At 38.9% G+C, this 27786-nt stretch overlaps 1 protein-coding gene across 1 annotated transcript; it reads right to left on the bottom strand.

The window, feature by feature from the left end:
• Positions 1–122: 122 nt before the first annotated feature.
• On the bottom strand, positions 123–26212 carry shcbp1 (SHC SH2-domain binding protein 1). Its single transcript, XM_079810073.1, has 13 exons — positions 25887–26212; positions 25444–25668; positions 25245–25360; positions 24904–25112; positions 21437–21532; positions 20759–20989; positions 20234–20411; positions 19253–19373; positions 15429–15560; positions 13857–13975; positions 13509–13595; positions 12672–12813; positions 123–1143 (listed from the first exon to the last, which is right to left on the bottom strand). The coding sequence occupies exons 1-13, from the start codon at positions 26080–26082 to the stop codon at positions 812–814; spliced, it is 2184 nt and encodes a 727-aa protein (XP_079666199.1). The 5' UTR covers positions 26083–26212; the 3' UTR covers positions 123–811.
• Between the last annotated feature and the right edge of the window lie 1574 nt (positions 26213–27786).

The following is a 27786-nucleotide window of genomic DNA, read 5'->3' as shown; positions in this document are numbered from 1 at the left end:
CAAAACCAGCAGTGAGGCTAACGCAGGTCATTTGGCTGTAGCTCCTTAAATCAGACTTAAAACATGTTTTGTTTTTTTGACAGGACATGCTGTATTATGCAATTAAACAAACTGTCACCATTGTAATAAGGTTTACCTTTAATTTTCGAATAATTATTCAAAGTATTTTTTTTTATTAATAGGAATTACATTTCAAGTCACAAAAAGAACCCATATACACCACAAAAACCAGAAACTCTTACTTTATATATGAAAAGCATAAGAGTCAAATACATTAAGCAGATTTTTGTCATTTGATACAATAAAACTTTATTTCTACAAAATATGAGACAATTAAGGAAAAAAAAAATACTGCTTTTGTCCTTTAATATTCTGAGACCAAATGCTTTTTAGAGATTATTAGTAACAACAGTAACCATTAGAGTGTGGATAAAACATGAACGGTGTGAATTTAAGAAAAAAACGAAATTTTGTCTTTGAACATGTTTGTTATAAAACATGAGATCGTGTGAACAGAACATTTCCAAGGTGCTGCTCTTTTTGTGTTATTATATGTACAAGTGTTTCGGTGTTTAAAAACTTTGATCAACACAGATTAAATCCAAAAATGTACAGGTTAAAAATATACATTTTTAAGAAAGCCTACACGTTTTAGCACGCGTTTAATTCATTTTGCATTTCGCTCACACAGTGAAATTAAATGAAAAGCTCACAAAGTAAACTTGTAGCAAAACTGAAAAAAAACAAAAAAAAACAGAATTAATAGTTAAACAGTAAAGTGTGTCTGTGCATGCCTGCCGTAGAGAAGCCTTCAGTAGAGGAAGGTACCAAAGCTGCCCTTTCCATTGTGCTTGAACTGATTTCCATGAATGGAAATGAACATTTCCTGTGAGAGTAGATTCTCATCAGCCTGCATGGCCCCTAGTGCTTTCATCCGGCTCTTCTGAAGCCCATGTTTCTTCGCAGACGTGGCAACTAACTCTTGCTTGATGGCATCATTTCCCTCAGTGAACTCTGGAGAGACGGAGTGGCTATGTTTGATGGCTGGACACTCTTCCTCCACCACAATGATGGGCACATCATCCTCATCCATATCTGTCTCTGGTTTTACTCCTGTGTCCTCAGATTCATCCTCTTTCTCATCTGACAAAACAGAAGATATAGGCTTTAGAATAGATTTGGTTTTGAATTTGTGGTGAAAGCATTTTTAATCTAAAACCTCAAACCTTAAAGGGTTAGTTCACCCAAAAATGTAAATTCTGTCATCATTTACTAACCCTTTATGTCGTTCCAAACCAGTAAGACTTTCGTTCATCTTCAGAACACAAATTAATATTTTTTTGATGAAATCCGAGAGATTTCTATCCCTCCATTGACAGCTATGCAGCTACCACTGACGCTTCAAAAAGTTTATGAAGAGATTGTAAAACTAACCTATATGAATTGAGCAGTTTTGCTTGACGTGCAAGAACAAATCTCTTGCGGAAGCTCAAACGTGCTGCGTAAGGCCGATTTCACACTGCACACGTTAGCAGAGCGCAAGCAGCGCATATTTTTTTTGGCCGCTCATGTTAACAGATCAGAGCATTCACACCGCACGCAGAGGCGGCGCAGCAGTGTGTCGCAGGAGCAGAGCTGAAGTGGCAGTGCCGCCATTGTTTTGGCGCAGAGTCTATTTTTGCAGCGCTGCTCACGCTGAATCAAAGCCACAGTGGATTGTTCGTCATCAAAATTGAACTAATTAACATGAACCAAATATTGATCATGTGGAAGTTACTGCCATTTGCCTTGGTGTGACATTTTGCAGACAATACAAAGGCAGAGTACAGTAACTTCAAAATAGGGGTCAAAAGTCAAGTTTGAGCTCAAGATTTTTTATGTAGATCATTTTCATTACTAAAACATCTAATTGCCAGATTTCCAGTGTCCTACCTATAATAATTTGGCTGGACAACTAAAAATCTTTAAAGTAATTTTTCTTAGTTCCACACTCTAGTGAGTTAAGGTATTTTGCCTTTGTAGGGCAGACTAGGACAAATAAATACAACAAAGATACAGATACAAACAGTGCTTTAAGTTTAAGTATTGTTCCCTGTTGTTGTTGTTGTTTGATCAACATGAATGACACAGACACAAGCGGGTATATGCTAGGGATGCCACAATTCTCAATATAATATTGAACCATTCGGTACGGCATTCACGGTTCAATACGTGCTTGTGAATTGTTTTTTCGGTTTTGCATTTAATTAATTATTTTTATTTCTCTCCGAATTGGCTCTGAGTGTGCCTTTGAGTCTACGCGCTGATATGAGCAAATATCAAATCACTATGCACTAAAGTTAGGGGTGTTTAGCCACGCTTGCAATGCTGTTCACACTTTAACAGAGCGGTGAAGTGAGGAATCACGAAAGTTCATTTTTGCAAAGCCTTGCCGGTTAAACATTTCATTTGCGTGCTTATGCACGGTTTTAACATGCGCTTTTCTGAGTGTGCGCACTAAAAGCCTGTCAAACACGTGATTACGGGACTAAGTAGACTTACTGCGCTAATACACACAAGATAAAACCGGCGTGTGTCTGTAATATTAGATGCGTGCAGGTCTTAATTGACAGCAGCGCAGCCTAGTGAACACGCTGCCGCTTGACCTTAAATTATGTAATTATTTCCTCACTCTAATATTGTTCCAAACGTGTATTAATTAACAGTTGAATACCAGACAGTTGGTGGTAGCCATTGACTTCAATATTATTATTTCCTACAATAGGGACCAGCAACTGTTTGGTTTCCAACACTCTTCAAAATATATTTTCCAACAGAAGAACAAACTTTATTCAGGTGTAAAACAACTTGAGCGTGAGTAATCGATGACAGAATTTTTTTAATTTTTGAGTGAACTAACCCTTTAAGGTTAATAAAACAAAAGACAAAGAGAAAATCACTCACTGCCCTTGACTGAAAAACTTTAATACAGTAGCTTTAATAAGAATCAATGTATATTTTATAGTGAAGTCTAATGTTTTATTTTTACATTTATTCAGTCTCATACTTAAATGCTGCTGTACAGCTCTGAGCTGCCAGTGTAAATCTTTATATATATTTATTTTATATTATACAATACATTAGGAATGTGTACAAGGGTTTTTGAAGTAAAGTTTAAAGTTAAGTCTTTGAAGTTAAATAAAGAAAGAGACAAATAGTATTTTTTCTCCGTAACCTCTAGCTGTTCCTGTCGCTAAGAATAGAATATCAAAAAACACTGATGTGACAAGCCATCAGAACTGAACCGAACCGAAGACCGTGGTTAAAAAGCCGAGGTATGTATTGAACCGTGGACTAACTGTACTGTTGCATAGTATATGCTATATTATATTGCTTTCACTTTAAGACCTACAGTAATAAGCAGATTCAACACTGACACACATCTCCCAATCTTGTTCACTCAAGACATAACCACCAATATGGACATAGGCATAATTATGTGTGTATTTGATCTATTTAGGCTTCTTGCCCTTGAACGAACACATTCAGTATCTGACATCAGTCCGTGTGTCAGTACCGAATTGAGTTTGTGGTTCGTTTATTAATTGTCATTCATCCACCTTGCATCATCGCTTTGCCCGGTCCTTGGCGCTTATGCGAGATGGCAGGTGAAAAATGTAATGAATCGCTTTCGCTCCCACAATCACAGAACTGGAAGAACTGGAGAACTATTAGCTGAAGAATAAAATCAGTTTTATGTGTCTGTGGTAGGCTACAATCAGAAAGAGATCGGCTGTAATATACGATGCATGATGTTGGTCTCATTTGTAGTCGTAATACAGCAAATTATACATGGACTAGCGAAAGAAAGAACTACAACACCCCGGAATAAAAAACAAACACACACACACATTCTAAAGCGCTGTGGGAGCATTTCAATGAGCATTAGAGGTAGCGTTACATGGACATAGGAAAATTAAGAATAGGGATGGGAATTTCTCAAAAATATTGTATTCAAATATTTGTTTATTTAAGTGACGTTATTTTGCCAAAATTTGAGACTTTTTATTCATCAAGTTGTCATCACCATTTCTGAACAAGCTTATGTTATATCTTAAGGATTTCTTTCAGTTAAAATATTAAACAATGTGTAAACAAAAAAATATATGCCTAAAGAACAAAAGCAATATAAACTCTAATAAAGCAGAGAGCGCCAGTTATCATGCAGAGCGTACATACACTCGAATCGGTATGGTTATCGTGTTTATATTGTTTATGTAATTCCAAACATCGAGAGGCAGACAACAACATTATGTGATCAAATACCATCAATTTAACACGCTCAACAGCGCCATCCAGTGGATTTATAACTTAACTGCAATTTTTTGTGGGATTTATCATGGATTCACAGCATTTACGGCCAGCAAAGCTACGTAGCAAAAATACTAATAGTATTTTTATTTTTCGAATATGAATTACAGTTCTTACTCGCATGGGATTCACAGATTAATTGCAAAGTTTAACCATCACAGAGTGAACGTTTAATATTTTCTTGTGTTTTTAAGCGGTCAAAGGCAAGAGGACTAGAGTCGCACGCTGTTTTCAGTACGCACACACAGAGCCGCGCAGACCGCCGAATACATTGTGCATACAGAAAACAGCACGCAGACATTTTGACTTAATTTTCTTTTAAGCTTAACTGACATGAATGAAGTCAAAATGCCTGTCTTTGCGAGTATTCTTGTAAACACTGTCGGTTATGTGTTGTAAACAATTGATGAAGGAAACGGATGTCATTTAGGTCCGTAGCTCAGTGCAATCTTAAAGGGACAGCAGCCTTGTGTACCGGTGTCCTGACATTTCATCCTACCCATCAGATAGTCCTACCAGGGCTTACTGTGCATGTGCGCATCGATATTTAATTCTGACGTGTGTGTTGCCAATGGTGACCAAACAATAAAATTAAAAATTAAAGAATAAAAATTACTTTTGCAGCTTTAACAATGATAAAATGTATTAATTAATTATATTAGTTATATTTCATTTATATAGGCTAGTGAATACTGCTATTTTACATTTGATTATTGAATTTCTGTACCTGAATACTGAAAAACAAAGCACTGCTTATTTAAATATTATCCTTCGTGTATTGTATTTATCCATGCTTGTAATTGGTTTATTATTTTCTATGCAGATTCACTCCCAAACAAAATCACCCCTATTATTCTAGAATGATTCATTCTTTTCAAATAGAACTTTTCAAATAACCTGGTGAAATTGTTTTTATAAATCACAATATATAAAAATCACAGAAAAACTAAATATCGCAATGCAAGTTTTCCAATCTCGAGCAGCCCTAGTGTATATGTGAATAAAAGCCTAAACTCAATCTGTTCATTATATAAAGTGATTGTGGACTAAACTGCTTGATTCGTTTTACGATCTTTTTATGAACTTTTTGAAGCGTCAAAGTGGTAGTTACGTAGACTGTCAATGGAGGGACAGGAAGCTCTCAGATTTCATAAAAAATATCTTAATTTGCGTTCCGAAGATAAACAAAAGTCTTGCAGGTTTGGAACAGCATGAGGGTAAGTAATAATGACAAAGTTTTGATTTTTGGGTGAACAATCCCTTTAACTCTTTCCCCCCCAAGCACAGAATTTTCCGTTATTTGTGAGAAAACGCTTCCCCGCTAAACACAGAATTTTCTGGGTTTCCGTGATTAAACGGTTATACGCTAGGGGCGCTATTACGCATCTTCTGAATGAGTACAGAATCGACTGATCAAAACACAGGCGAAGAGGACGCAAAAAAAACAAGCGATCATATGCAAGCAGATGCATATGTAAAATAATGTGATCATCAACATTAAACATCATATAAATCAAAACTGCCTAATGTTACTGAATGAAACGTTGACCCACGACGAGCTATAGGACTGTGCAAGCATTAGGGGTGTTGGTGGACTCCATCTACTCCATCTGTGTTTGATCATCGCTCTGAATCTGATCTGGATGTAGACTTTGACAAAAACGTGATTTGCCCAGCTGTTCAAAATTTTGCTTATTTTATGAAACATGCCCATATGTAAGTGTTGATAAAAAAGGAATGCATGAAGTTAGAATACACAACGTTTTTTTTCTTCTTTTTTTAAAGCAGAGGGTCCACTCTTTCTTTTGATACATTTCATGCTCAGATATTCATACAACAAAATATTCTATGGGCCACTACATTTTTGTGAAAATGATCAAAAATCCTGGCGGTGGCTGGCAACTTTTTTTTTTTTAACGCTGGCGGGGAAAGAGTTAAAAGAAAATTTAAATAATAACAACTAGATATAATTGGAGCAAAATAAAAAAAGAGATTAAATCTCAGTTGTGAAGAATGTACAGGTTTGAAACAACATGAGTGAGAGTGAATGATAGAACATACATTTTTGGCCAAATTATTCCTTTAATTCCTGACCAAAAAGCAAGCAGTGCAGACTGATGGATCAACAACACGCTCCCATTCAAACCTTACAGTGAAGAGCAATATGAATGGTTATTAGTCAGCCTGAAAATTATAGGGTACAATAAAAGGATGTGTTTGAAACATCTACGACTCTCTCCTAAATGGAGGGCTTTTGTACTAAAACTGAACCCTGCTGTTCATGGAAAAACAAATGACGGAAGGAACAATTGCACCGTAATACTAGACAGAGAGACTTTAATTTCCTATATTCTAGGAGAAAAAAAAAAAGAAAGTGTCTTTAGGAAAGCCAACTGTTATACTGCGAGCAGTGTAAAACGTTTTCTTCACGCATTGCTATGAGACTTGCTGATAGAAATTAACTATGACATAACATTTTCTTTCCAATATGTTTTATATCCAGTTCAACCAGATAAGATAAAAAGGCTCTTACTACCAATTTGCTCTGCTCTACATTATGTATAAATAGCTAAGAATCAACTAGTGCAATCTCAACTGCATAGTAAAAAAATATTACATTATTTGTTTTAAAGAGAATTCAGGCAGAAGCAGGTTCTAAATTCCAACTTCCAAACAAAAACTCACATCAATTGAAACTGAAATACATCAATTTAAACAATGAAGAACAGAAAGTCATTATTCCAATGCGTCCATTAGACAAAGGCAGAAGGTTAGAGGCGGAAACAAAGGAACCAGAGGGAGAAGTAGGGTCTACTTGTGTTTTGAAGCAGAGATGCTTTTTGCGGAGCATAATTCAGAAATTAAAGCACACTGCGTTCACAGCTGCCCTTCACTGAATGTCAAGAGTATTTCCATTCTTTTATTTTCTCAAAAAGGAAGCTGGCTGAGAGAGGGGAAAAAAGCCAATCCTGCTGAAGAAAAGTACCGTTGGGATGGCAGTCATTACGGACAGGCCTTCCAACAGCCCCAGGGGGGCATTATTAACAAAAATTTTATGCAAGCGAATATATTTTCACAGATATTACCGCAGGAGAAAGTAGAGCACTTTCACATAGTCGGACTGAGTCCTGCGGGTTCCTTGAATGCAGACACACAGAACCATTTACAGTAATGGGGAGAGTGGTCGTGGCCTATTTAATTTGTGCCAAAGAAAATGAGATGTGTGAAAGCGAAAAAACATCAAGGTTACAGTATTCCCTATACAAAAACACCAAGGACATGAAACAGAAAAAAAAGAAATGGACTGGTCCTGGACACATGAATGTATTTTTTATCTACTGTATTACTTGCAAGTTGAAATTTTCATATATTTCCCAATAAATTACAAAAATTTATGTATTTCAAAAAAATCATAAGTGAACAAATAGTGCCCATGTTATGCAATTTTAAATGTCTCCTACAATAGGTTTACACATCCAAGGTCAAAAAAACACTTTAATTTTCTCATAATATTATTCGCAGCATCACCTCTTTTCTCACTGAGTCTGAAACAGTTAGATGAAAGATATAACGCCTCCTTTCCAAGAGCCTACACTGCTCTGATTGATCAGATGACATGGTCCGTTGTGATTGTTCTACCGCTTACAGCGTGTCGGAAACGAAGCGCTCATTACCATATCTAAATTTCAGCTCTGGAGGCTTCAAACAGTAACAATAGTGGTGGTTTTACCATATCAATTCAAGCCAGAGTCCTCATCCTTTGGAAGTGCAAGCAAAGAGGATTTGCTTTCACAGAGCAGCAATCAGCATCTTCTCGACATGTCAATAACACGAACCAAACTCTTCCGAGCCTCAGCTTCAACTGCAGTGTTTGAGGGCGGGTCAAAGTAGACGTTGTTCGCAGGCAGCCAATGCAAACAATAGACTGGCAGGCAAATTTGTTACAAACTTACATAGGTTCTTGCAGGAAGTAAGAACGGAATGACTCGTTTCAGGCAGTTCAGAGACAATAACTATTTATAATGCACTTTTTTATCTTTGATTTAAAGAAATGGCTCACTCATGTTGTTTCAAAATCAAATTCAGTTTTTCTTCTTCTGTGGAACCAAACATGAGAAAAATTATCTATACAGTTCATGCTGACCACTTCAGTCAGGATCCATAAAGGATGAAAGACAGCATTATAAAAGTAGTCCATACAAGTCATCTCTGAAGCCATGTAGTTGATCTGGATAACAAATTAGATTGATCCAGTTCTCGACTTGACCCACTGACCCTGTTACAGTGTTTTGCAAATGTGTCGTTTAATTATTGAAGTATTAACTTAATCTCAGGGGGTACTTCAAGTCATTGTTTTAGGTCAAAGGGGTTACAAAAGGGACCAAAAAAAAAAAAAGTTTTGGAATTTCTGATGTGGAATTTGAAAACTGGATAGGTATTTTTTTATTTGCGAAAGATTCAACATTTTATTATCTATTAGTGGTTTTAAAGATTAACTTTAAGTGAGCTTTTGATAATGGCAAAAGTAATTTGATGTAAAAATAGGGGAAATGAGAATGTGTACTAGGGATGCAACAATACAGTTAGTCCACGGTTCAATACATACCTCGGTTTTTAAAGGGTAACTAAACCCTAAACCAACTTTTTTTAGTTAATGATCTGTAATACTGGGGCTTTATTAATGCTGTTCATTGATTCGAGTAAATTTTTTGACATTTGAGTATAAAGTGTTTTAATTCTATAAAAAATGGTGTAAAACCGCCAAAAAGTGCTGCCCTCTTAAGGTTGAACGGTGGCTACTGCAGTTGAATTTTCCTATTGGACGTTGTGGTACATCGTGACGTAGGATGGCACTTCCAACGGCTCACTATCCGCGCCCCTGGCACGAGCTCACCACGCCCTCAGAAATGTTTCCCCCAATCACATGATGAGAGCGGCTTCACTCCAGTATGAACTCTCATGTACATGAGGTAGAAACATTATGAATGAAACTGACTTGACACTTGCTTTAACATTGTAATGAAGAAAATACGGTTAAATAATGCAGTTGTCAGTACACGTCAGGCTTTTCTTGCGATAGTATTGCCGCCCGTCATATGTACAGAAGATCATTTTCATCCATGAGACGCGCTTTCAAACCCTGACACGCAAGTGGTTGCCGCGGTAACGAGCAACAATACCGTAACGTGCTGGCGTATAGTCTAACTTATTTGAGGAAATCTGGCTTTTAGGTCTGAACTTATTGGTTCTGCGCTGCTTATTGATTCAGTTAATTTGAATGAAAATCGTATGTATATCAGATATCTGATCTATTTTTAGTGGCATTTAGTATAATGATTTGACTGTTCATAGATTAGGTCAGTTATCTTGCGCTGCTGCTTCACTAGCATCGTTGGCATCGGGAGTTAACGCAGTTTGAGCAGTGGCTCGCATTGATAAGGCTCCGGGTTTGTGTCTATAGACCTTTCACCCTCCTCCACTTCAGGTGAAGGTAGGAGAAATGACCGCTCTGTTGCAAAGCTGGCGTCACTCCAGTCATTCTCCATCTCTGCGACTCGCGAGTCTGACACCTGTCAATCAATCCGTCACTGCGGGTCTCAGGTGCACGCCCTCCGCTCAGCCCCGCCCTCGGTTCGTCCCCTCTGTCTCCGCTGGGCTCTGCCCACTTTTCCAGCATTTTTCAAAATTTGCCAGTGGGTGGAGTTAAGCTCTGAGTAGGGGTTTAGTTACCCTTTAAACACGGTTTTCGGTTCAGGTTGGTTCTGATGGCTTGTCACATCAGTTTTTTGCTATTCTATTCTTAAGCGACAGGAACAGCAAGAGGTTAAGGAGAAAAAAAGACTTTATTGCAATACTCTTTCTTTATTTTACTTAAAAGAATTGAAAAACCTTACTTAAACTTAAAACTTTACTTTAAAAAAACAGGGTTAGATTTACACAGGCAGCTCAGAGCAGTACAGCAGCATTTAAGTATGAAATTGAATGAATAAATGTAAAAATAAAACACTACATAGATTTCACAATAAAATATACATTGATTCTTAGCTACTGTATTAGTTTTTCAGTCAAGAGCAGTGAGTGATTTTCTCTTTGTCTTTTGTTGTTGAATTAACATTAAAGGGATAGTTCACTCAAATTTAAATTCTGTCATCGAGAAGTGAATACAGGTTTGGAACAATATTAGAGTGAGTAAATAATGACAATTTTAGAGGGGAACTGTCCCTTTAAGGACAGCGCGTTCACTAGGCTGCGCTGCTGTCAATTTAAGACCTGCGCATCTAATATACAGACACACACCGATTTTACTTTCACTTTAGACATAACCGACTGCGTTTATGTAAATCTTGTGTGTATTTGACAGTATTAGCTTTAGGAAGGTAGATCAAATCCAATTATTCCGTAAGACTACTACTTAGTCCAGTAATCACGTGTTTGACAGGCGTTTAGTGCGCGTGCAAAACGCATGCAAATAATGAACTTTCGGGATTGTGAATAACTATAGCCTAGTGTTCCGTGAGTATAACTCTACCACTAATGTGTGATGTGAATGTATGCCGCGTTGTTCAGTATATTGGGATGAGGCAAATGATAACATTTGTAGAAAAGAATTCATTAAATGCAAAACCGAAAACGCAATTCAAAAGCGCGTATTGAACCGTGAATGCCGTACCAAACGGTTCAATATTATATTGAGAATTGTGGCATCCTAGCCTGGGAAAACCCAGACAACTTCCGGCAAATTTAGATTTGCTCTGCAAGTAGTCTGGCAAAGACCCCATTCAAGCCCATTTCTAAACCCTAGAAATCGCGGCACCAATCAGAAACGTTGGGGCGGGCTTTAGACGATGACGACAGCGCAGCGACATTGAAGCAGCCGTGGAGCATCACTCGTTCGAATCAGCTATCGTGTCTGTTTTAATTTAAACTTTTCCTTCTCGTTAAAACCCGAGCAAAGAACAACACTCGAAGCCTTCATATCTAAAAAAAGATGTTATCACTGTCTTACCGACTGGATTCGGCAAAAGTCTGATACCAGCTTGGCCCTTTGGTGGCTAAACGAATGGGTCTTAGCGAGAGCCCTCTGGTAGTGTTAATGTTTTACTAAATATAGTTTTAAGTCCTTTTCAGGCGTGAATGTAGTTGTTTAAAGCTCAAATCTGAGGTTTATTTATAAAGAGAGCGCCTTTTTTAAAATTAGATCTGCCGTTTTCGGAGTTGTGAGCTCCAGTGGTTCAGCGGCGTGGTTTTTTTAAATGTAAACGAAAAGAGGCTGAGTTTTTTTTATATTTCGTTTTGTTATAAACATGCATTGAAGATAATATGCATTGTCTGCACTACATAGGCTATATACTGAGTGATGTCAAGAACGCTGCTTGTCCATTAGCAGAGTACCGGACTAGTGTCCTCCCGTCCTCGGGAGTTCGTTCTCCGGAGTCAAACTTGGTAAGTCACGGACGCAAGTCAGAAGTTCGCGTACGAAATATGTCAAAAAACACCACTGCCTCATTTCATAAAAAAATTAAATAAAAATTAAACATAATAATAGCCACACGAATGTGGTTCAGGCAACGCGTAGCTAGGCCTACATTGATTATCTTATATATTTATGACAAAACGAAGTATAAAACACCCTGCCTCTTTTCGTTTACATTTTAAAAATAATATATTAAACATTAATATGTGGTTTAGGTAAGGTGACCAGATTTCTGAAATGGAAACCGGGGACATTTCCTATTTGAGAACACAAGTACAGACAAGAACGCATATGAGAAACGGCCAGAGTCTCAGATGTTTCTCCGTCGCTCTGCATACGTCATCTCCCTCATCGCTCTGATTGGTTTTAGGTCTATCCAATTGCGCCGAGAGGCATTTGAGCGACGCCCGTTGGTGACGCCCCTTTGGAAATGATTTGTTTATGAAGCTTTGCCAGACCATAAGTCAGTTACTACTGAGAATGGTCTGGTTTTAACCAGGCTAGTGGCATCCCTAATGTGTACTATTAAATAGGCCTATCCGATATTGACCAACACACAAATCTCTAATATCAGCTATAACTAAAATATCATATTTATCATGAATCATTCAGTGTTGTGTTGTCATTTGTCACAAGCTGGTCACTATTAACAGTAGTTGTATAAAAACAGCTGTGAGTAGATTCTTCAGAATTGTCATTTTTTGCTCTAAAAAAGAAAAGTAACATACTATTTTAGAACCAAAAAAGGGGGAAATTTTAATTTAATGCTTGCAGCAATTTGCCTGCACAAAACCTAGAGCAGATGTTAGTGTTTCTAGGAGCAGATAGAAGAAGGAGAGAGGGGCACCTGCGGCATTGGGCTCTGCGGGCAGATCCTCCACTGTAGCATCACCTGGCTTGACCAAGATAACGCCGTAGCCCTGATTGTTGTGGATCACGTTATTCACCATGGTGATTTTAGGTATGACATCCAACTCGTCTGCGAAATCCTGCCAAAGGGGGAAGCAGGGGGTGGTAAACACACAGCATGCCTACACAACTGAACAAGCACGCACACTCGCACTTTTTGGCCTAAGCAACGTGAGGAAGAATGAAAGACTGAGGTTGGGAAGGCGCAGCGTGTACACGAATGCACAAAGCTTTAGGAAGGTAGATCAAATCCAATTATTCCGCTAGAGTTAATTACGGAAAAATCCTTTTGGGATGCTGCTACCTGCGTGTGAATCTAATTTGCTCTCAGGTGAAACACTAACACCGACTTGAGAAAGCCGTCACATAATACTTCAGCTCATGAAACTCTTTCTCAATTGAAGCCGATCTGCAAAATTCTCCTCAAAGATTTGTGTCTACAACTGCAGGGTGCTCACTGGCTTTTCTGAGCTTTCCTCTGAACTGTGTGAGCGTATTGACCTCTGGTGACACAGCTTAGAGCTATTACCATCAAAGACGGCCCATGGCGGCCAGTGAAGTCCCACTCCCCTAACGCACTAAAGGGGCTGGAGGCCTTCTAAATGCATTAATCCACTAAGGTCATTAATACGATACCAAGACAGCTCTACAGTGTGCCTCTGTTGGGTCAGGTAAGATACTTGCTGTTGCCTGGGCAACGATTAGCAGTAACCAGGAGCTAGACAGGCTAATCTATAGGCATTTAAAAGAGCAGAAGCTCATCCATCTTGCTCACCTTAATCAGGATCCCCTCCTTGCAGTGATGGATGCCGTTGCCCACAAGACTGCATACACTCCCAGGGTAGATCTCCACACCGGCCCCCTGAAGCAAGCACACAGCGACCATCAGAACAAACGATAATGGTTTTAGTAAATGAAGAAGAGGCTCTTTAGTAAAATGGCTGGTGGTAAATCAGTCAAAGAATGCTGCTGGCGAGACCTTTCACACCCGTATCTCCCACTGTAATAACTATCGTAAAGGATAGATGATGGAGCAATACATTCAAATGATAATACCCATTTCATTTCAAGTCTTTTTATAATTTACATGAGGTGCCGTGTGCTAGTGCAGGCTGCAGCTTACCTTGGAGCCGTACAGGTCACACATGTTCATGAAGAGCTGGGCCGCCGATCGTACAATCACACCTGTGGTCTCACACTGCATCACACAATTTTCCATTTCCAGCTTCCCCTGGCGAACACCTGATGAAAGATAAAGGGTGAAAAATCGAAAAGACATTGGAGGATGGTGACATCAATATTTTTAAGATTAAATCTATGATCTTGACTTGGGAGTAAGTATTAAGACAGATTCTTAAATTGCATCTTTTATTGACACTTCAGTTGCAATAATGAGAAGTTTTATTCATATATGGGAATCAGTCAAAACGGAGTCACAAAATAAGTAAATAATAAAATTAAATTTTATTTGAAAATAAAATATTAAAATTTAAAGCTGCAGTCCGTAACTTTTAGCATTCTAGCTGTTAATAAACAAAACTGCGTATGTCTTGCGGAAGAACATTGCACCCGGAGCTACTTCTCTCCGTTTCTGTCTAAGACGAGTCACGCAGGGACTGTGCTCCTCCGCAGCGCTTCCTACCAGTCTGGCCTGAAATAGTCCCAATATAAACACTTATTATAAGTGTACCATAATGATTCAGGGTAAGACAAAAACACTGTTTGGAAAATGGATTCATATTGTACATTCTCATTATATAATTGTTGCAAATCTTGAGCACAAAAAAAAGTTAAGGACAGCAGCTTTAAGCAGTTTCTATTTTAATATATTTTTCAATATAACTAATACTGATGTAAAGCTGAATCATTACTCCAATCTTTTTTTTTTTTGATAGAGAAAAAGGTCAAAAGATCAGCATTTATTTGAATCAGCATTTATAGAAGTTTTATGTGACAATGTAAGTCGGTCACTTTTGAACAAATTTAAAGCATCCTTGCTGTGTATTAATTTCCTTGCTGTGCTGTGTATTCATTTGTGTCTTTCAACAACAACAAAAAACACACCTGACTCCAAACTTATGGTGTAAATAAATTAAATTTTCCTTGTGTTCATTCAGTTGTAGACAGTATAGCAAACATGCCTTGATTACTTTCAACTGGATTTTTACTGTATTTTAGATCTTGCATTAAATATTTTAAATCTAATTTGGCAATAATGTGTGTTTTATCAAAATAAAAGTCCCTTTTAAGCCATTGCAGAGCAAACACATAATTCAGGATATATATTAAAAATATATATAAAAGTTTGAAAAATAGTGTGATACTTTTTGTACGCTGTCGCCCAGCCTTATACAGTAGGAAACATTGTTTTGGAAGCAGGCAGGATATCAAGTGGATAATAAACAGACCTATTGCTCTGACCAGATCAGAAATCCCACAGGAAGCAAACCTTTAGTGTAGCTGCACACGGGGATACAGATTTAAAAGCTCCCAAGGCTAGACATGCCAGAATGGCTCACCAATGAAATGACAAGGAAAACATAACATAACTCTCTTGTTACTGGCCAAATAAATGCACGTCAGGTCTCGGGTGGAAATACTGCTGCCCATTCAACACCAGGAGTCCCTCAAGACTCTTCGACAAATAGCTGGAAAGGGGGGGGGAAGGGACAGGCCAATTTTCTTTGAGACTCACACAAGATGCCTTCAATGGCGTCGCGCTGTATGAACTTCAGATTTGAGAGTTTGACGTTTGCTCCCGTTGATTCCACAAAAGAGTCACCCTTGCTACGCTTCTCGATCACCACCTCGTCCGGCAGACCGTATCCTGAGGGAAGATGGGGAGAGAAATGGCTTAGGAAAAAGTGCTTTTATGACCAACCCTTAGATTTTTGGCAGACACTTTTATCCAAAGCAAGTATTTTACAAAATAAAATGGATCCAAATAAAATCACTGCAGGGATATTTTAATGTTGTTTATGTCTGATCTAAATGAAATAAAAACTCTAAAATATCCTTGTTATAAAACAGGCCAGTGATGGCATATTTCGACAGTAACAAGAACCTGTTAAAATTGCACTCTTTGAATAAAACATTTTCTGAACCTGCATGACAAACGCAGAAGGAAAATTGACAGGCCCTTAACCCTGATGGATCACTGTCATTTATCACTATGCCTACCATCCAGCAAAAAACATCTCATTATAGCAAAGCCTCTCCATAAAGGACCTAATTCTCTATGGAAATTAGACCGTCTCTCAGCCTAGACACATGGTTTCCAAGTAACAATGTGGCTAAATGACCATCAACAAGCGTGTTGAGTCTACAGCAGACTGATGACTGAGAGGTCAGCTTAGCAGCATCTCAGTTTGAGATAGCAATGGCAGGTCAGCGAGAGCAGTGGTTCAAAGCCGCAGAGTTTGACAGCCCGGCTTCATTACACACTGCTCTTTGACAGATGGTCCTGAAGCAGGTTTCTTCCAGAGTTTTCTAACAATGCTCAGATGAACTTGAGCACCCTGGTCAGCTCTCACACACTTCTTTCAAATGCCAAAGGCTGAATATAGACCAATAAGGTCACAGCACCATCCTCACTTCTAGGCCTGCAGGTAACAATAATGGATTTGCTGGAAGATCTCCCCGTAATTGACAGCAGTGGAATGCTTTGAATGGGGAAAATACAGAGAATTACACATTGTACTTCCTGCTCTCCAAAACGCAACAACGCAGATTTCATTTCCAGGGTTCTAAGAAGCAGAAGTCAGACTCAGTGGTGAACGAAAAGTACAACTAACCTATTTGCTCCGATAGCAAAAGAAAATCTACAATGGCGCTTCTCTGACTTTCCAAAAGAGGAAGAAAATATAGAGAGATTGATCACCCGTTGTATTAGAAACACTCACGCAGCAGCATTAACTCATTTTCGGTAATTTAAAAAAATAAAAAAGGTAATGTACACAAAATACAGTGTTATAAAAAATAAAAAAATTAACGCTGTTAATGCATCATCACAGTCAGTGAAAATGGTTTTTGTACTCTTTTAAACATGCAAAACTATTTCCAGCTCCTTCAAGTAATATTGGCGATAAAGCCGTAGCCTGAGACAGAGGCATACGTGACGTTCTCGCTAAATACCAAAGACCTTTAGCGCAGGGAGCCGAGTTCTTTTATGGTAATCTGGCAGTGGTCTAATTGAGTTGCTCTTCTCCTGTAGTAGAGCCAGCAGCCGCCTGTGTGTTATCTCCTCTTTCAGGGCTTCCCTGATGCTGCAGGAGGGACTGCCAAGCACACAAAAACTCCATTTTTAAACAGCGGCCTCCAGGCCTTCTTTCCTCTTCCTCATTTGACTTCACTATCTGACTTTGCAGGTCATCCATTTGCATACAGAGACTCGACCCTGACCCCATGCTCTCTCTGCTCGCTTGCCTCCACATTTCTCGTACATTAATTTCCGCCCCCCCATCATTGGAAGATGGTTATTGTGCCATCGAGCTCAATTACCTCGGAAGGCTTCCTAATATCATGCACCGAATGAGGTTCGTTTTATACACGTCTAGGGAACCATTTTGACAAACAAGGTATGGTGCCAGACTACTGACTTCCTGTTATAAAGCATGCCGTTTCAGAAAGCTTTATTAAAGGGGAAAAGAATAGTACAAAATAAAGGTGATTTCCTGTAATTGGATGATAAAGGTCAATGTCTCTACATCACTGCAGCTAAAACGGGCCAAGTCAAATCACCTTTATTTTTACAATACAGATTGTTTCAAAGCAGCTTTGCAGTGGTAACAGGAAAATAATGCAACAAAATTTGATTTGATTCGGCTCTGGAGAAAACAGTAATGTCATCGTCCAGTTCAGTTCAGTGTGGTGTCAATGCAGGCAGATCAGAAATATAGTTGAATATTTAGTGAACACAATCATTTAGACATCACTAATGTCACTACATTTTTAAGTGATGGTTCATCCATAAGTTAAAATTGTCTTTGTAACAGTCATCACACAAAGCTATCATATAGATTTGGAATACTTGAAATTTGACAGGAGTCTTAAATTACTTTACACTTTTTTTTTTATAATCATTTTGGAACTTGATTTTCATTTGATTTAATTATAAAATGATTTTTTGTCTTCCACAGACAAAAGAAAGGCATAGGTTTGGAACAACATAAGTAAATAGAATTTGCTCACTCTGCTGTTAATAAAATAGGTGCTATGTTTGTGTTAGGGGTCAAATTAATCTGTATTAGTTTCCATGAAATTTGCCAAAATTTGAGAACACTGAAAATGAAACATGTAAAAACTAGGGGTGTAACTATACCCTCATGTCACGATTCGATATTACTCAAAATACGATATTATTGCGATACTCCAAGACATATGGTAAATGGTTAACAAAAAAATGACTAAAATTTGGTATTAAATTGGGGGTGGAAATAAATAAGCTTGGACTTGGTGCTGGTAACCTAATGCACAGGACAGTGTTGACACCAGAATAAAAATATTCATGATTCTGAAGCTGAAAATACAGAATTATTTTAGACGAATATGGTTGCACTCTGTCATGGACTAGATTTTAATTAATGTGACATAAGACATTTGGCATTATCAGGACCCACAAATATTGTCCCATTGCATTATTATACATTATATATAGGCTAATAGTTTAATGTTAGCCTAGAAATCTAGACGCACCCTAGCGGCAGAAAATTTATTTTGCCGCGAGTGTAGTCTAGCAACTCTCGGTAGTTGGAAAAACCAAACTCTGGTCAGGCCAATCACAGCGTGTGTAGAGTCGGTGGGCGGGCTTAACATAATGACGGTACATCACGGCAGAGTTGCGGAGGTTCTGCGTGCTACTCGTAAACACAGAAGCTGGCGAACAGTGGTCTTTTGAATCAGCTTTGGCCGCGACTCTGGAAGACTTGGAGTTAAGCTTTTCTTTGAGAAAAGAACAAAGAACGACACTGAAGTAATTCTTAAGAAAAGAAGATATGTTCGAAGTTTTGCCGACCAGATACGGCGAAAGTCTATCAACTAATGTTAGCTCGGCTTCACCTTCTTCTTTGCTCTGGTTGGTTGTGGCGCTCATGGCGCTATCCAATTGCATTCAGAGGGAAAGACAACCGTTTATCCCGCCCCTCGGATTGAGCCCTGTCAATGGTGAGTTTCCAGACCCAACATCTTGATGTGGGTCTGGCTTGTCAGGCTAGTTTAATGTAGTACTGACACTAAACGCTCTAAACTTGAATTTTTGTCTCACACAGAAATGTTTATTTTGGGTGAACAATACACTATACACAATACAGATTGACACTATTCACGATACATATTGTAGCATTTTTGTTTTGCGATACATTGTGACACTATATTGTTACACCCCTAGTAAAAAACTGAAGGAAACTCTAATATAGCTTATCAGATGACTGGAGAGGTCTTGTGTACATATTTAAAAATGTGAAAAATTCATCTGTGAATACATTTCAAAAAGATCTATAACATAGGGAGTCATGTGATTACCTTCCACCTCGATAGAGTCGACGAGACAGATGGAGCTGGTGATGCTGTAAAGGCCCGGGCAAATGATGACCACATCCCCCTCATAGCATGCATTGATTGCAAGCACCGGGTCACTGTGAAACTGGGATCGAAACACACACCACATTAATCCAACTAATCTTTATCCCAATGAGAAAGCAATGAAAACAATGCAATGAAGCAATGCATTTCAAAATCACAGAGTGAAAACACACACATTTAAGTGGAGTTGAACAAAGAACACACACATCTGCACCATTTACTTGAGGGATAAACTGGCTCACAGAACAAGAGAGATCAAACATGAGCTAGTACATGAACACTGTGCTTTACAAATCCTACATTACAGCACCTTGACACAGTGATCATACCGTCCTAACAACTTCTTTCCGCACAAACCGCTCTTTAATCTCACTATTCGAACAGAAGATGGAGAAGTGCAGGAGCGAGTGCATGTGAGATTTTACTGGCCTAGCGGTCATAAAATTATACTAGCACGAGTGAAATCGATGATTTGATTTTTTTCTAAGAGCTCTGAGGCGACCAGCGCTCTCAGCCAGATATTAACCTTTAGGAGGTAAACCCAGGAAATTAAAAGACAGTGATCAGAGACAACGGGAGAGGGGAATTAATATCAGCATTTGGGCAGGATTTGAGCTCAACCTCCCTTGTCTGAAACCACTTTATTTAAAAACGATCAGACCATCCCCCATCCAGATTCATCTCTCAGAATAGGGGCAGTGACCTTTTCCAATTCAGATACCATATTTCCCACCCAAATGTCCTGTCATGGCTTAAAACTAAGAGGTTCTCCCATTCTGTCACAGTCCAGATGTCATAAACCCCTCCCAAAATCCCCATTTACAAAGCCAGTACAGCTGAAAACAACACCACTATCCTGAAAAGGATATCTCCTGACCAGCATGCAACTGAGCCATGAAAAAGAGAAAGGGTTATACACACCTGCACTTCAAACTCTTCGCTCGAATAGTGGGGCATCAGTTTGTCGGTTATCAAGCTTTGAAGCTGGTGAACTGTGGCCGAGGCAGATACCAAGTGGACCACACGGCCGCCGGCAGGACGTGGCCCCTTTGCCCTGCATGACTGCTGACCAGAGTTCACCTTGTAGCCCAGAACATACCTGCAATAGACACGCAGGTGGTGGGGGTGAGCAAACCAACGAACCAACAGGCACACGTTCAAACACAGCTGTTCAGATTAACACATCTTTGATCCCAGTGGATCTGAAATCTGCTAACTAGGAAAGACTGATGATTAATTATGGAGCAGTGCGTATTGATCCGGAGGTTTGGAAAACGTGAAGAAGTCAATACTTCAAAAACTATGAATGCCTGATAGCAATATTAAATCACCTTTATACTCGTTACGTTACTCTCCTGATTAACTTGGGGGTTTTGAGAAGCAAAGCCACATTGTGGGAACACATATACATGACCAATCTCAAACACACACAGCAGTGATAATAACCTGAGCAGAGGGTTTTCAATAATACGCAGCTTGCGTTTAAATGCTTCTAGCTGCTCATACATGCGCAGCCCTTCCACCATGGACACATTGTCTTGTTCAGACTCGGAGTCGCTGTTCAGGTCACTTCTCAGTTTGGAGAACTCCTGAAACTTCTCCGAGCAGAGCGCCAGCACCGAGTGATACTCAGCGACAAGACCAGCTGGAACACGATCCTCCAAGATATCATAGTAACTAGAAAATATATGAAGGGGTAGATGAAAAAAAATTGTAAGAGGAGAAAATCCTGTTCTTAGGAGGTGATGACAAATTTCTGCATCACTATTGGCACCAAAAAGAATTGCATTCAAACTTAAAAGAACCTCAGTTGTTGTTTTTTTAAAAGTGCCATTATACTAATTTAATTTGACATTTTCTCCACTTTTGTTTATGCTAATGCGAGTTTAAAACTAGATATCCCAGGCTTAAATTAAACATCTAATTTCATAATGACTGTAAAAAATGCAACATAAATATATTTGGATCACTCAAAACAATGTATAGTGTTGTCTGTTCATTACTGAGTAAACACTGCCACCTGGTGGCCGGAGCTCTTTTATAACTAACACAGTGCAGACCCCGATGATCTCAGTGTTGGCTCATGCTTCAGGGGAAGAGACAGGACACACAGAGGACACTTACAGCCTAAGACGAGGCTCCACACACCGAACAAAGTAATCAAAGTCATCATCCTCATCTTCCTCATCCCACTTCCTCCAGATATGCTTATAAAAATACCTGTGGAGATTAGACAGAAACGTGCAGGAGTGAATGATGGGTGGGGAGAGAGAAACAGACAGTGGGTGGTGGGGGGGGTGCGAGTAACAAATGACAGGAAAGCCTGCTTAACCAGTCAGTTCAGTATAAGAAAGGAACCGCATCAGGATCACAAACCAAACTTGTACACTTCTGCATAAATATGATTGTAATATATCAAATGGTAAATATTGAAACCGTGCCTTTTGAGTACAGTACCTCACCCACTCATGGTCACCAAACCACACGTAATCAGAACATTTCAAGCTGTATAATTAACATTAGTTCATGTATTATGAACAGTGCGGGGTAGTAACCCATACATCTGGAATCAGATTCCAAATATTAAAATACATGTAATTAGTTAATATTATATTTTAAAATACTCATAGTCAGACTAGTTATTTTATTTTGATTACATGTGATTAGATGTTATTCTCACAAAGCCAGTAAATTATTCATACTTCAACTTCTTTGTTATATTTTACATATTCTTTGTAAAAATGCTTACAGCTCATATAGGTTCATAAGGTCTTCAAGGTTGGTGGAATTGCACTCACAGACCAGATAATAGATGAGCCGATCACTGAAAACTGAGAGCCACACAGTATTTGATACCAGAAATCATTAAACTTTTCATTCGTCTTTTCTCAACATTGCAAGTTTGCAACCCTGTATATCAACTCCTGACAAATGCATTAATTATTATATGAATTATCACTCAGCGAGTCATTTTACCAGGTATTACTGTCTTTGAAAGGCTTTTGTTTTAGAATTAAAATGTATAAAAATGTTTACAACTTTTTTGTCAGCTGAATCTCTTTGCCCGGATATATTTACTTGAAGAAAGCCCTTAATATTATTATTGACCTAGTTTATTTAAAATCGAAGTCAATAATAATAATAATAAATAATAGTAAAATGAAGTTCACAGAACTTCTCTGTTGTCAGTTAATGGCAACATGACATGCATGTAAACAAATATCTTTATTAGTTTTCAATATTCAGATTCAAGCGCAAGGAGACACGAAAGAACTCCATTCAATACTCACAAGCAGTTTTCCTGCATGCACTCATTCACAGTGATGGGAATAACGGCGTTATAGATAAACGGCGTTACTAACGGAATTAGTTTTTTCAGTAATGAGTAATCAAACTAATTACTGTTTCTCCCGTTACAACGCCGTTAGCGTTACTGAGGAAAAAAAATGCGGCGTTACTATAATTGAGCTCACTGAAGTGGCTTTCATCCGAACAGGCTCTCTGTCAGTCGTGTGTGTGTGTGCGCACGCACCAGCCATGCGTGTTGGGGGGTGGGTGGGGTGGTACACATCACTGATGATGGTTGGTGGGTTGGAGACAAGGTTTAGGTTGATTTCACACCTATTTTTTTACGGTCTATGGTTCACACTAGGGCTGAACGATATATCGTTATCGTATCTATATCTAGATATGAACTTTCAAGATATTACTATCGAAAAAAGCAACGATATAGATTTCCCCTCTCCGCGCTCGCCCTGCATACAACTCTGGCAGTCACAACAAACATCAGTTTTACGAGTGCCCTTGAATGCACCGCTAAAGCCAGCGCGCACACACTACCAGGGACGTGGGAACTATATTGTGAGAGGGGGGGCGGCGTTTCCATGGTGACGCGTCATTGCTTGTCACGTGACACACCGCAGCAGCAACAGCGCTGAACGAATGATGATCTGCTTTTATGTCATTTTTTCCTTTTTTATTCAGAATATTCACAAATGTGTTAGCTATGGCATGAAATATCTGATATTCCGATTGTCAAATACATGCAAGTGGAAGTATATTGTTGTTTAAACACCTTTATAACAATCGCGTTAGTTGAGCTTTATGCGCGATGGGCCCCGCAGTGTTAGTTTGTGCCGCAGACGCAGTTCAGAGAATCGGATCTGTTGGATTTACAACCTCTATGTTTACAACACGTGAATTCATCCACTTCTCCCGAAATACTTAAAAGTAAGTGGCTGGTGAACTGGGAATAGAATAGAGTAAACATTGAAGTTACTTACACAATGTGTATCTGATATGAATAAAACGTGTCGAATTATAATGGAAAGGATTATTATTACCTCTTCCATAGACATCAGTGTGTATTTTACAAACTCTAAATGTATTGTTTTTTTAGTACTTATGTGAATTTGTATGTTTGAAACCTAAAATAAACAGTATGTGGTTGAAAACACTGAAAAGTTGTGACATATGACAGCTCTGAGCGCGCCTGTCTCTGGCTAAATTCAACATTTGATCATGTGATGCACTTGATCATATGCTCCAGGGACCAGCCTAGACTGATTACACTGGTGTGATCGTACGTGCGAAAGGCTTAAAAACAATACATTTTCTGACACAAATTTTTGAAATGTAGGCTTAAATCAAACAGATCAGATTCTGGTTTTCACCGAACACGTAGTCACATCGTATTGTATCGATATCGAGATATCTGGCATGAAAATCGAGATATGAAATTTTGTCCATATCGTTCAGCCCTAGTTCACACACACACACACACACACACACACACACACACACACACACCTATGACACACACGCATATGCGCAGTCAGCGATGGCAAGTCCAACGACTTCAAAGGTAGCTTTCGCTTACTGGAAGTATAAGCGCTACTTTTCCCTTGTTGAGGTGAAAGGTAAGAATGTTTATGTAACGTGCAACTTATGCCCAGGAAGAAAGAGTCTCTCCATGTCGGTGCAAGTAATTCTCATCTAATGAAGCCTCACATCATCACATGCCGCCACAAAATTAGTGGCTAAAAACCCAGGTGATAACGTGAGCTCCACTACCAAAGGAGTAGTATAGTACTGATAATATTTACACAATATTTACTCTATAGTAGGTCTACTGGTAATATTTACAATAATGTATTGAATTTGATTGGGGTCTCTCACATTGTCCCACAGCAACATTACAATAGTGTACATTAATGTACAATGTTTTATAATAGTAATTTATTCTATTTAGTGTCCAATTCATTCATTTAACATATCTAATATTGGGGGCATCCAAGTTATTTGACATAGTTGAACATTTGGGGGGGGGGGAAAGTAACACAGTAGTTACTTTCCCTGGTAATTAGTTACTTTTATAATGATGTAACTCAGTTACTATTTGTAAGAAGTAACTAGTAACTATAACTAATTACTTTTTTTAAAGTAACATGCCCAACACTGCTCATTCACGTCTTCTAGCGCTTGAATCTGAAGTGACAAGTGACAATTCCATCAACTGTCTTTTAGGCAGTCTTTAATGATGAGCCCGGAAAAGGAAAAGAAAAAGAATCCCTTTTAATGGGTTAACTAACCTGAGGTGTTCCAGGGCCAGAGCAGTCTGATCAAACTCCCCGGACTCATCGTAGACAACCAAGAGCTCGAGAAGAGGCACTTTATGAAGTGTAGCCTCCAGCAGGGACTTCATGGACTCTTCAGTAAGATCACAGCTTCTGGTCTCACACTCCATTGGTAGCACCAGCTCCACCTTTGCCTTTAACTCCTTACAATCAACGTCAACAACCTACAACAACAATCCATAGCTTTCTAAGCATCCTTTTATGGGAATGCATCAATCATACGCATTGACTGTTTGTGTCTTGACAGTAAATACCCCAAAAAAAGCACTTGCCACCATATGCTTCAATGAACTTACTTCAACCAGTACGTCAAACACATCAGTGTGCCATATGGCCTGCCAATCACACGGCTCCACTATCTTCTCCAGGTACTCAGTGGTAAAGGCTTTTACTTCGGATGTTTTACAGTCACCTGTCAAACATTTCAGGTTTATAAATGCACTTGTTAACTCACGTATTGTTATGAATGACCTTCAAAAGGGTTTGAACATTTACCAAGCATGTAATCTTGATATGCCTTGAATCTTTCATAGTACAGAAGATGATCTGTCTGGAAGGTGTCCAGCAGTTTTCCATGTCCTGGCCTCTCTGCTCGCTGTAGATGAGTACAGGGTCGCTCATCACTATTCAGATAATGGGTGCCGCTGTCGTCGTCATCATCATCATCATCATCATCATCATCATCATCTTCTTCTTCTTCTTCTTCTGTCTGAAATAACTCTGAAAACATCAACACTGGCAGTTCAGTAATGTGCCCTATTGACCCACACAACCAAATGTTTGTCCTATGTGATATTGTTAAAATAGCAAATTCAAAGTCAAACATGTGACATTCGATCTTTTGGGGGGAGATAGTAACTTGACATAATGGAAGAGTTCAATGGAAAATCACAACACATCACACAATCATAGTCATATAGCGTATAAACATCACAAACCTTTAGAAACCTGATTGTGGTTTGGACCGATCTCATTACAGAGAGCCTCTGTCTCTCTTTCTGTCTGTTGGTTGACATTATGATCATGATCGTTTGGTGGATTCTCGCTGGTCAGTTTGATGATGATTTCAAAGCCGTTTTCAGCCTCAACGTCTCTCACCTCCTCCGGCTTTGAACACACAAGCTCCTCTGACATCGCTAAAGCTTAAAACTTTAATCTAGCTAGAGTACACGAGGTATAGATATATATAAAAAAGTATTTAGTTAACTAGGTTAGCAGCCAACCGACTGTCGGTCTCCTCCCTTCACTTGTATTTTCAAACGCTACCCGGGCGGAGCAAAGAGCCCAATAAACTTACAGGGCGGGGCAAAACGAAACATTCTTAAAGGGACACTGCAAAGTTAAACCCTTTTAAAGTCACCATGAAATCAAACTGGACAATTTTTTTTAATGAAATATTGCAGTATTTACTATAAATAATTTATCCGTGTAGAGCATTATCTTTTTTTGTGCCCTCATAATATTTATAATTTAACATAAGTCTTTGGCTAACAACTTGACGAGAGAACAGATTGTTCTACAATGTAAACTGCACACACTCACACCTCAAACTTTCAAACATCACTTATTAGAAACATGTGTTGTTGTTTTTGTTTTTAAATAAACACAAAAGCTTCAAAATGTGCATTTTCGATATGGATGTGTGTAATTTATGTAGAGCAAAGCATCCAAGTATTGTCAAGTTAAGGTTGATTTGTAGTGCGCGTGTCCCACGGGGTAACCTGGCGTGCACCTGTCCAAAAATGTAACAACGTGTCAATTCTATGCAGACCGCAAGTGCTGTGATTGGTCTTCCAGAACCCCTTCCTCCGGGGTTATCATGCTCCCTCTGGCGTACAGTAATTCCACGTCACATCGACACGGACAATGGCGCAGAAGTATAAATGAAAACCGACTTGTAGACTAGGAGTTTCTAAAAATGTTCACCCTGGCAGGAGTTTTCAGGTTTCAGTGTTCGGATACTGTGTCTGCGTGCTGTGGACAAATGGCCAAACCGCAAAGAAAAAGCTGCGGTTTTGAAAATACCGCGTTCGTGTGGACAGGGCCTTAATCTGCAGTGTTCAGTGGTCACGTGGTAGCTACAAGTCAGAGCTCTTAGGCTCTTAGACATTTGCAGTGTTGTCGTGTGGACAGTGAAACCGGAGATTTTGGGTTGTTGCGTCAGAATCGGAGCTGGCAATAACATTTTTTGCCAGGGTTCTAATTGGCCAACATGGCTTTATGGTTAGGGTTATATTACCACCTGTTGGTTTGGCATGCTCTTGACAGCGCTTCATAGCGTGTTTTGCTTTTTCATGTGGATGCGATTTTTTTTTAAAGGAGGAGGGAAAAACTATAAAAATACCTGTGTACGTGTGGACTAGGCCTTAGAAAATTATTCTACTAGCCTATCTACTGGTCTACTATTTCTGGTCAGAATCCGAAGTGCAGATCGATGCACACTCTAACAGCTAATATGTCCCACAACCCATTGCGCGTTGGACGAGGATTCAATTACAACTAAACACGAGTAAAAAGTTTCACTTCACCACTGTTTTTTTTTTTTACAGTGTTTACACACAACAGACATCAAGGATGTGCGAGTCTGGTGCATGTAGAGACGAGGTTTAGATAAAGGGGTTTGAGGGACAGTATCTAACCTGACAAAAATATATTTATTCAGTGTAAACCACATTTTATTTCATCTGTCGCAGCATTGTGAACTTTTGTAATGGTACGTTTGGCCAATGCATCATTAAATTTAAATTACAAACGCATGAGGAGAGTCTCCACATGAAAGACTCACGACTGACAGATCAACGTGCTGCTTCATTTCTCTCCGAATCGTAGGAAATGAAA

The sequence above is a fragment of the Gobio gobio genome (genome assembly GCF_949357685.1).
Source record: "Gobio gobio genome assembly, chromosome: 2".
In the NCBI taxonomy this organism is placed as follows: domain Eukaryota; kingdom Metazoa; phylum Chordata; class Actinopteri; order Cypriniformes; family Gobionidae; genus Gobio; species Gobio gobio.
The sequence above is the reverse complement of the archived record's forward strand: the minus strand, read 5'-3'. Positions and strand labels throughout refer to the sequence as shown.